We start from the raw sequence: 11,703 nt of genomic DNA, 5'->3' as shown, positions 1-11,703 counted from the left end.
TGGGGGATCATGGTGTTGAAGGCGGATGTGAAGTCCACAAAGAGCATACATACAGTACATCGCTTTAAAAGTCACATGACTGTCTTTAAGGTGACAGCAATTTACTTTGATTTTGGCTCCACTCAGACTAGCCATTAGCCCATCTATCCATTCATAAATAAGCTAATTCTTCCAAAATGAGACTGTTCAAAGTTATCTCCAGCAGGTAAGATATTTATTTATAAAATTAAAAAAACACTTCAAAAGATCCCAACTAATTAAATAGGAAGTCAGAAATTAAAGGTGGAGTATGATGGACTATTGTTACACAATTGTTAATGATTTCATTATAAATATATTTTTCACTAAAAAGTTTAATTTATCATCATATTCTGAGACATTATTTGTACACATACAACTGAAAACAAGAAGATTTATAACAAACAAGCAAACAGACCCCCCCCCCCCCCCCACACACACACACACATAGAATGCAATTAAACAATAAGAAGTTGTAAAAGGAGTAATCATTGGTAATTTGGGGGACTAAAATAACGCAGGAAATGCAATTTCATCAGCAAAATAAAACACATCATACGAAAATCCTAAAAACGTGAATTTTAAAATCTACACATTTGTAAAGCCAAGACCAAAAAGTAAATGTAAGGTTAAAAGAAAAAAGTTACTATTTTTCTTTAAAAAAATTAAAGTTGACACAGTTAAGTCTGATCAAAAAAAGTCATTTAAATGTAAAATGGGGAGAAAAAAAACAACATTAAATAGTCCTTTTAAAAAAAGAAAAATAATTAGTTTGTCCTTTTAGTCAGCAAAAGTAACGTATTTTCATGAAATCTCGTTTCTCTTCAGTTCCACCATCATGTTTTAGGCGCGAGGCTTTGATGTGACCGTCCTCCTGCTCTGATTGGTGGGCTCCTGATCAGTGGGGGCGGGGTTAATTAGCATACGCAGCCGGCCTGATAAAAGAGAGTCAGTCTCACCTGCAGGGTCAGAGCCACAGAAAAGGAGGGGAGTTCACTCAGGTCAGCGTCTTTCAAAGAAGCTCTTGTCTGCGTTGGACTGCCCCCCTCTCCTCTTTACAGGTCGAGCTCTGAGGCTTTCTCTCTCGACCAGAGGTGACTCTCGCGCCGGTTCTGCTGACTTGAGTCCGCTTTGACTCAGTTTCCCGGGCGACCCATGAGGCTGGAGGCGGCAGCCAGGATGGATGTGTTCAGGAAGCTGTGGAGGGCGAGGAAGCTGCTGCTGGTGGTGTTCATCCCGCTGTCCCTGCTGCCCCTGCCGCTGATCCACCCCACCAGCGTGAGTGCAACCTCCTGCTTACTTTGTTAGAAGCCCTCATGGTTTGTTCCTGAAGGGTTTTAGTGCGTGCGTGCGTGCGTGTGACAAAGGAAAGGAAGCAATCAGTCATGACACACTGCCCTTCTGTTTAGATGAGTTCTTGTTCCAAGCAGTCCCATCATCAGCTGGGGGATATGTGTGTGTGTGTGTGTGTGTGTGTGTGTGTGTTCACATGTTGATGGATGGAAATCAGTCTTGTGCTTAAATGCAAACAGAAAACAAAGAAATAAAAAAAGATATGAAATAGAACTGAAGAAAATCAAAGCATATTATTTAAGTTAAAAATCACAGAGAAAACATAAAGATGTGATGTAACAATGGTTGTATAACTATAAAGGTCAAACATGCTAATCTTATTGATTTAAGGTGTCAATATTATTATTTAAATACTTACAGAACGTGTAAAGCTTTATTTACTTTTTATGCAAAAACTTTTAAAAAAAATTTTTTATAGACTTGCCTAAAATCTCAACCTATGTCCATAATTATCAAACTTAATAATTTAATTAGTTTTACCATATTACTTATTTCAGTTGTAAAAATTAAAATAAAAAGTCACCAAATGAAAAGATACAAATACTTTGTCAAGGTCTACTTACTGCAGATGTGGGCAACATATGACCCGAGGGCCAAAAGTGGCCCTTGGACAAGCTCCATCCGGCCCTCAATATGCCTAGATGAAAAGAAAACAGCTTTTAAATAAGTTGATGGAAACCAGCATTTTATCAATGAAACTTAAGGAAATTTAACTTAAACACATTTTACAAATGCATTGAAAACCTTTAGATTAAGCTCAGCTTAGTTGTCATGTTTCCAGAACGAGACTGAATGCATAACTTTTTGCTGCATATTTAGGCCAATAAGTTTATTCTCACAGCATGCTAACTGCGCTACAAAAAGAAAAGAGCAGAAATAAGCATTCCAGAAACGATCAGCATTAAAGAAAATGTATTTTCCAACTCTGTACATTCCTTCTTGTTGGTTTAAATATCTTGATTTGACCCCTGGAAAAAAAAAAAAAACGTTGCCCATCCCTTCCTTACTCTATTGGTTTTTAGAGTTTTTCTTTAAAGTAGCTTGACACGATGCATTATTCTGGGCTGCAGGTGTCTAAAGTCATATCTGATACTGAGAGAAAAGTTTCACACAGTGTTCTTCAGCCAGTCGGAGCTGTAACCCAAAGCTGTACTTTTGCGTCAGCCGTGGTTTGGCATGAGTGAATGTTTCAGCATGTGGCCGTCAAAGAACAAAGGAAGAGAAAGTTCACTTGAAGGAAAAAGAGGAAAACAATGGTAGCAATTAAGTTATGTAATCAACCTACCACCCCGCTGGATTTTGGCCCCCACGTGGCTTTGTTACGACAGCGGGGACCTCAGACTGTGTGAGGAATGTGACAGAGTGTGTGTGTTTGTAGAGTCCAGCTGCAGAAGAACAGAACATCTGTAGGCTGTTGTCAGGACGGGTCAGAGAGGGGAGATCAGAGACTGAGTGGACGCTCATTCTTACACAATATGACGTCTGGATATTAATTATGACTGACCAGTTCCCAAACTTTACTGATTCTGATCCACAAAATGATTGTGACTTACGACCCAAATCATCACTGGTTTAAATCTACAAACTTTGTTAATAACTCTATGAAACAAAGGAATAATGTCCCAGGGCCCAGTGGGGGCACTGACCCCAACTTTTGGGAACCACTGGTCTGAAACACAAGAGTAGAACGGTCCCTGCTGTGGTACAGTCAATGTTTAGCTGAGGAGAGATCCCAGAGTCGGCCATTTTGTGTCAATTTATAGTATCTCTACATTTAAAGACTGACACTAAACCTTTTTCCATCCATCCATTATCTTCTTCTTGTTCTGAAGTCAGTTCTTGGGGGCAGCAGCTTGAGCAGGGAGGTCCAGACATATCTTTCCACAGCCTATGGCAAGGATACTCCCTGGGCACCTCCTTAGGGAGGTACTTCAGGTATGTTCGACTGGGAGGAGGCCCTGGGGAAGACCCAGGACATGTTGGAGAGACTATGTCTCTCAGTTGGCCTGGGAACACCTTGGATCCCTCCCAGAAGAGCTGGAAGAGGTAAGGGTAGGAACGTAGACTGACCAGTAAATAGAGAGCTTTGCCTTACAGTTTAGCTCCCTCTTCACCACAACGGACCGACACAGAGTCCACAATACTGCAGATGCTGCACCAATTCATCTTTCGATCTCATGCTCCATTCTCAAGACTCAATGAGCTGAACCTGTATAAATAAAGGTTGAATGAATTCTTCCCTCACTCATGAACAAAACCCCAAGATACTTGAACTCCTTTACTTGAGGCAGAACCTCACCTTTGACTTCTGACTGAGATGGCCTCAGATTTGGAGGCCGTGGTCTCTACATTATGGACAACATGATGGCGCAACTGGTAGAGCTGCTGCCTCTCAGCGAGCAGGTCCCTGGTTCAAACCCCGGTCCAGGGGCCTTTCTGGGTGGAGTTTGCATGTTCTCTCCGTGCATGCGTGGGTTTTCTCTGGGTACTCTGGTTTCCTCCCGCAGTCCAAAAACATGCATGTTAGGCTGATTGGTAACTCTAAATTGTCCCTAGGTGTGAGTGAGAGAGTGAATGTTTGTTTGTCTCGTTTGTCTCTATGTGTCCCTGTGATGGACTTGCGACCCGTCCAGGGTGTACCCCGCCCCTCGCACAGTGATTGCTGGACATGGGCACCAGCGACCCCCGTGACTCAAAATGGAATAAGCGGGTAAAGAAAATGAATGGATGGATGAATTCTTCCCTCACTCATGAACAAAACCACAAGATACTTGAACTCCTTTACTTGAGGCAGAACCTCACCTTTGACTTCTGACTGAGATGGCCTCAGATTTGGAGGCCATGGTCTCTACATTATGGACAACATGATGGCGCAACTGGTAGAGCTGCTGCCTCTCAGCGAGAAGGTTGCCGGTGCAAATCCCGGTCCGGGGGCCTTTCTTGGTGGATTTTGCATGTTCTCTCCGTGCATGCGTGGGTTTTCTCCGGGTACTCCAGTTTCCTGCCACAGACCAAAAACATGCATGTTAGGCTGATTGGTAACTCTAAATTGTCCCTAGGTGTGAGTGAGAGAGTGAATGGTTGTTTGTCTCTATGTGTCCCTGTGATGGACTGGAGACCTGTCCAGGGTGTCCCCCGCTCTTCACACTGTGATAGCTGGACATGGGTACCAGTGACCCCCGTGACCCAAAATGGAAGAAGCGGGCAAAAGATAATGGATGGATGGGTCTCCACGTTAAAAATAATAATATTTAAAAATTTATTTTGTAAACAAGACAAACTATTAGGAATTTACCAGAAGGTATGATGGAGCTGCAGCAAAGGTGGAAGTAGATGTTGTTGTAGGCTGAGACTAAGGAGCTATCCACACAGAGATGTTTTATTTATTTATTTATTTTATTTTAAACATTCTAGTATTGGAAATGGAAATGGCATTTTTAAGTGCCCCAAAAAGGAATAAAAAAAAAAGAGTAAAAATAATCGTGAAGCATCACCTTGCATATTTGTTTAGACGGCCAAAATGCATCATTGCTTGTCCTAGCCCCACCTCTAACCTTACCTGCTACCCGAGGGAATCCTCTTCCTCTTGAGGGGGCGGCTGCGGTGAAGTGGTAGGACAACCGACAAGACCAGAAAGTCACAGGTTCAACTCCCCTCCATGCTTGCATGTTGTGGTGTCCTTGAGCAAGACACCCAATCCCTTACTTCTCCCTGGGCACTTACGTAGCTGCCCACTTCTCCACCTGATTGTATCTCACGTTTGATGGTTTAAATGCAGAGAACTAATTTCATCATTGTATATGAACATACAATAATGACAACACATAGCACTTTCTTCTTTTTCTTATATTTCGCACACAGCGTGAAAACATACTGTGCATATTAGAGGCCTTGTTTCCTGTTTTAGTGTAATTTTATCGCAACGTTTCAGGACTACAGACCAGACTTAGCTGCTACAGTATGTTTTGGATCGTTTTAATTTGGATGAGGAAAATTTTCAAAACAGTGCCACGTTTAAGGTTATTTACCGTATTTTCCGACCTATAAGTCAGTTTTTTGCATAATTTACATTCCCTGTGACTTATACACCGAAGCGACTTATGTTTTTTCCCATATTTACAAACCAATTTGTGGCTGAGATGACCGTTTTCATTTATTCTGACTGAAAATGTTGAACACTACCGTTTTCAGCCGCTAGATGGCACTCGAGTAGTATGGCATTCTGTTGTGTCATGTAATAGGTAAAAGTGGCTATTAATGGCACAATTGGATTGCCATAACCTGCCGCCTTCTTCCAACTCCGGGATCATGCCTGGAGCAACCGTCAAATCAGCTTCATTTCGCTGCACCGCCCCAGAGAAATGCAGCTAATTTAATCATTGAAGTGCATTTATTAAGGAAAAGTTCAACTGAGACACATCTTTACTATAATGCTGAACAAACATATTTTTTAAGTGTTAATCCTGTAAATTTTTGTTAAAGTCCTCCTGTGCACGCTCCTGCAGCTGCCATTTGGCAGACCATCGAGTTTTGGCACAACACCGGCCCACATTTCCAGGTTGTCAGTGGTGACGCGTAATAGATGCGACTTATACAGCAAAGCAACATATTTGTTTTTTTCCATTTTATTAGACACTGATGCGATTTTATAGGGCGGAGCGACGTGTACGGCAGAAAATACAGTAATAGAAATGACAAATCTAAACATAGTTTTGGGAAAACAACAAAGTCCATGCTCAATAATCCAGGTATACAATCCAACATTTTTCAGTCGGGTCATCTGGAAAGTTTCTTTTTTTTAATGCTGAAACATTTCGCCTTCGATCCGGAAGGCTTCATCAGTCAAGGAAACACACAAATGTAGATAAATACATCAAGTTCACACGAGAAGATGTAAAAAATGACAAGTTGGCTTTCTTGGACTGTGAGTTCTCAGTCTCTGATGGAGGACATTTGCAAACCGAGGTGTACCGCAAACCCACCCACACAGACCAGTATTTGCAGTTTGACTCCCATCACCCTTTGGAGCACAAGTTAGGAGTCATCAGGACTCTGTACCACAGAGCAGACAGCGTCCCCACTAGCTCAGGAGCCAGGCAGAAGGAGAAATCCTACACAAGACAGGCTCTAGAGCAATGTGGATATCCTAACTGGGCCTTCCTAAAAGCAGAGAAGAAACCCAAACAGGACTCCAGTCAGCCAACAGGTGAAAAGGAGGAACCCAGACCCAGACCAGTGGTCATTCCATATGTTGAGGGAGTATCAGAGAAACTGAGACGTTTATTTTCTAAACATAACGTCCCAGTGGCTTTTAAACCCCAAAATACATTACGGCAAAGACTGGTTCATCCCAAAGATCCAGTCCTCCGGCACAAACAGAGTAATGTTGTGTATGCTGTTCAGTGTCAGGAGGGCTGTGATCAGTCTTACATCGGGGAAACTAAACAGCCACTGGCAAAAAGGATGGCCCAGCACAGAAGGTCAACATCATCAGGCCAGGACTCTGCGGTCTACATTCATCTCCAGGCCAGCGGTCACTCTTTCAAGGATGAAGATGTTCACATCCTGGACAGAGAGGAACGATGGTTTGAGAGAGGAGTAAAGGAGGCCATCTTTGTGAAAAGAAATCGTCCATCATTAAACAGGGGTGGAGGCCTCCGGGTTCAACTGTCCCCCTCTTACAATGCTGTTATTGCTAGTATCATTCCACCCCCTGTGAATAGTAAACAGCCATTTTTCATTCATTCAACCTTTATTTAAACAGATTAGCACACTGACAGGTCTCACTTGTAAATGAGTCTTTGAGGCTCAATGTGATTTATCTGTTTAAATAAAGGTTGAATGAATGAAAAATGGCTGATGGTCCTTCTCGACCATGTGAGCAGCTGGTTTTGGTTGTCAGCAGCAAACTGGTTGATCCACTCTGAGAATACTGCACCTCAGACTGAGGATGTCTTTCGGATGAAAGACGAAACGTTTCTACATTTTTTAAATTTTTTTTGCTTTGCTTTTTGAATGTCCAGAGGACCAGATTTAACTTTTTTTTTTAGAAAACCATTGAATGTCCTGGAATGGTCCAGTTTAAAGCCAGGATGTTAATACTTTTGCATACCACTTCATTTTTAAAAACAATTTTAAATTAAAGTTTAAGTTTGTCTGCCTTAAAAGCACAGAGCATTTATTTGAGGAAAGCTTTAAGAAGTAATTAACGATTGACTTGGACATTTTTCCAAATGTTTAGACTTAATCCCACAACTAAAACACCATTGTCATGCGTGTGTCTTATTCCCTTTAGACAATGGAAATGATGAGCATCGCTTGTCTCGTGGTATCAGAGGTCAAGCTTATCTGCTGTGTGTGTTACCCCCAGCTCCGTCTTTAATCAGTGTGTGTGTTTATCGCTCACTTCCCAAGCTGCTCATGGACAACTGTCAGGTGATGAGGCTATCAACAAGTCTCTGTTGAGGGTTTAGACAGAAAAGTTCATCCTTTAAACGTTTGAAAGGTGTCAAAGTTCATCTCATGTCAAAGTTTATCTCTGATTATCGCCGCAGGTTCAGCACTTTAACTTGTGAAACGAACAAACTAAGAAAATGTTGAAGGTTCGACCCACACTGAGAGCTGATAAACTGATAAACTGAGACAAATGATCAATAACGGGTTCTGCTTTAGCTCTTCGTTTGTTCAGCCTCGTCTTGTGCCGTCGTTCAAGCTGGTTTTTATTGTTTATTTTTATGATCAACCATTCAACAGTGAAATTCTTTGCTTCACTTTAATCCCATCTTGTTTTTAAAAACAAAACAAACCATTCTGAAACGGATGCTAAAGTACAAATGAACGAGCTGCCAACAAACACGAACTTGCAAATCTGACCTGTTTTCTAAGAGGATTTATATTTTGGGCCTTTTCTTTTTTTTTTAATTGGTGAAGACGCTTATTAACCAAAAACAACTCGGTATGCATTCAGAATGCATTCTCCTTAGATTAGTAACGTTATTACCATACTTGCTGCCATATATGTCGCAATCTAAAAGGAAAAATTATTTATTTTATTATTATTGTTATTATTTATTTATTATAATATACAAATTATTTGTAATCTTTTCACAAAAAATTAATAGATGTGAGGATTAATGTTGATTTCATTCAACAATCATGTAAAACAGTTAGATTTGGAAAATTTACTGTTTATAAGTAATTATCTAAACTAGACCTAAAGTCAGTCAGTAACACACACAACTCAGAAATTACATACAAAGGGTTTTGCATAATTTATATTTTTATTTATTTGCCTGTTCTGTAGCTGACACTTGGAAAATGTTCATTGCTGGTGAAACTTTGAAGGAAGAAACTTGTCTCTACTGATAAATTAACTAACCGTCTTCTCAACGGGTCAGGTTTGTGTAATGAAAACCTAAAAGTAGTCTAATATATAATAATATTTTACACAGTGTAAATCATAAAATGGAGGCAATACTAGATTGTACTATTTAATCATTTGTGCTAAATTGTAGCATGGTTCAGCATAGAGCTACACTCTATAGACCATGCCACAGAAGCTAATATCTACTAGCCAAGTCAATAATTAACAGCAATTACATTGGCTTTATAGTTTATAGACTAATTTTAATTTTAATCTGTTACATTATTGGCTTCCATTATGATCGGATCACATTCACGTTGAGGCAAAGATCAAATCTGCTAACTTGTGAAATAAGACACATTTTTCTCTTTGGTTGGTACAACCGTAGCACACGGGTGTTTTTATATGTTTATATATATTAGATAGCTTATTCTATTAATATTATCATTATATATTTTTTTTTCAAATTTATACATAACAACTCTTACTGTTGGCTATTTTCCCAGTATCTACAACAATGCTAAATCTGATGCTAACCCTCTCTGATTATGGCTCCCGTCCCTCCACTGAATCACGTCACACAATCATTTCATCCTCTAGTTGTCTTATTCAACTTTATGGGACACTATCATTTATAGATTTTATATTAATCTAGATTAATATTAGAGATTAAAAACGATTGATTTTTGGTGGCCAAGGCACCACTGGCCACCCCTTGGGTCCACCTGTGCACCTGTTGGTGGATAATACCTTGAATGAGCAGGAATTAAAAAAAAAAAACTACCTCTGGTCATCCACATTGTTCAACTCCTACACAAAAACATTTAAGGTTCTGTTCAGTTTCAGTCCAGAAAAACACTCATCTTGAAAACTACAAACATTCACTATTCAAATCCCTCAGAGATGGGAGACGGCTCGTTTTATATAGGAAAACAACAAAAGTCCCAACGTCTGACAACCACTGAGTTGCAGTAATGTTTGCTTAAAGACAAGTTATTTCTTTATTTTTCAAACATTGAACAGGAACCTGACGATGTATTTAATTATTTGTAAAGTCAAGAATTTGAATAAGGTCCTAACAGGTCTGGACACGCTTCACTCTGCTAATTCTCCACTCTTTAGGGTTTATGAACTTGAGATTAACTGACTTCTGACTGGAGGCACGTTATACTGAAGGGTCTTTTCACGTAAAGGTACGAGCTCAGAAAGCACATGACAGCGGCGGGGGACTGAATAGGAATGTGGGCGGCACTGCTGAACAGGTGGAGCGTTAGTAATCAACCCTTGTTCTGTAAAACTGCAACAGATACAACAAACTAACGGTTGAAAAGTTCGTCTCCAGTGAAAAGTTTTAATCTAGAGCAACATTGTCCTGTAACATGAGCACCAGCTGTGAGAAGCTGATGAAAGGTATTTCAGCACGTCTTAATTAACACGATCTTTAGTTTTTGGTTGGAGAGCCTGTTGTTTAAACTGCTGGTGTTACAGCAGAGAGGTAGAACAAGCTGCCGTATGATTTTATAACAATTAGAGAAGTTGCATTTCCTGTGAAAATGCAGTGAGTGCTTATTGCTGAATGATTTTTGCTTAAAGCTGCTGAAGAAGTGGACACCAGGTTGAAGAGGTTTCGTTGCTGAACTGTTATTAATTAATTTGCATTAACAGTATTGTAGTCATTCGAGTTGAATTTGAACAGCTGACATTTGCTGAAAGCAGGAAAATAAAAGCAGAAAGCAGCAGAAATGTAGTAGAATATGATGAAATGGGCAAAGAGAGGCTGAATAGATTACAAAAATATGAAATTAGACCCCCCCCCCCCAAAAAAAAAGAAACTGAAATGAGCAGAAAAAAAAGTTGAAATAAGCAAGAGTAGCTGAAAAGGTTAAAAATTAAATTAGCAGAAAGAGGCTGACTGTAGCATAAATGTTTAAATCACTAGATAATAAAACAAAGACATATCTATATATATATCTATATATATATATAGATATATATATCTATATATCTATATATATATGAGAGAGAGAGATGAAAATGTAGAAAAAGGACAAAAATTAGCAGAAAATGCCTCAGAACTACCTGCAAAAGCATATAAATAAATTTAGCAGAAAGAAGCTGCAAAAGAGCTGCTGTCTCTCAATGAGAAGGTCGCCGGTTCAAATCCTGACCAGGGGCCTTTCTGGGTGGAGTTTTCATGTTCTCTCCGTGCATGCATGGGTTTTCTCCGGGTGCTCTGGTTTCCTCCCACAGACCATAAACATGCATGTTAGGTTGATTGGTAACTCTAAATTGTCTCTAGGTGTGAGTGAGAGAGTGAATGTTTGTCTCGTTTTTCTCTATGTGTCCCTGTGATGGACTGGAGACCTGTCCAGGGTGTCCTCCACCTCTCGCACAGTGATGGCTAGGTATGGGCAACGGTGACCCCCAAGACCCACAAAAGAAGAAGTGGGTAAAAGATAATAGATGCATGGATGGAAGCTGCAAGGAGCATAAAAAGCTTAGATTAACAAAAAGAAGTTGATTAAAAAAATAACAAAACCAGAAAGAGAAAGAAGCTGAAAGGAGCTAAAGGATACTCAAATTAGCATAAAGAAGCTAAAAAACTGAATCAGCACAAAAGCTGAAAGGAGCAGTAAAGAGTTGTAGACAGCAGAAAGAGTTTGAAGGATGTGGAGAGCTCCATTCATTTTCAATGAGACAGACATGGCAGTAAAAGCTAAATATTTTAAAAAGTAAAAATTGCACAAATACAAAACGTCAGAGCAGGAATGTCCTGAAGGAGCTGAACGTTTTCATGAGTTGTTGAAATAGACAAAAACTGTGGAATGAGAAAAATGTATGGAAGAGTAATGCATCTCAATAGTGTGAACACTTTATAAAAATTCACACAGAATAACTTCAGAGTGTGTGTTTGTGTGTGTGTGTTAATAGAGGATCAATGTGGGGTCAAATCATAAACAATAAACAAA

General features: G+C 39.8%; 1 protein-coding gene across 1 annotated transcript in view; it reads left to right on the top strand.

Moving 5' to 3' along the window:
- Positions 1 to 1,197: 1,197 nt before the first annotated feature.
- Positions 1,198 to 11,703, top strand: part of slc13a4 (solute carrier family 13 member 4) — a 42,864-nt gene continuing 32,358 nt past the window's right edge. The window contains exon 1 of the mRNA XM_037695920.1: positions 1,198 to 1,296. Within this exon, the coding sequence (XP_037551848.1) occupies positions 1,198 to 1,296 (99 nt within the window). The remainder of the gene's footprint in view (positions 1,297 to 11,703) is intronic.

The sequence above is a fragment of the Nematolebias whitei genome, chromosome 22 (assembly GCF_014905685.2).
Source record: "Nematolebias whitei isolate Nwh7 chromosome 22, NemWhi1, whole genome shotgun sequence".
Lineage (NCBI taxonomy): Eukaryota > Metazoa > Chordata > Actinopteri > Cyprinodontiformes > Rivulidae > Nematolebias > Nematolebias whitei.
Note: the sequence above shows the minus strand (reverse complement) of the source record. Positions and strands in the feature narration are given on the sequence as shown.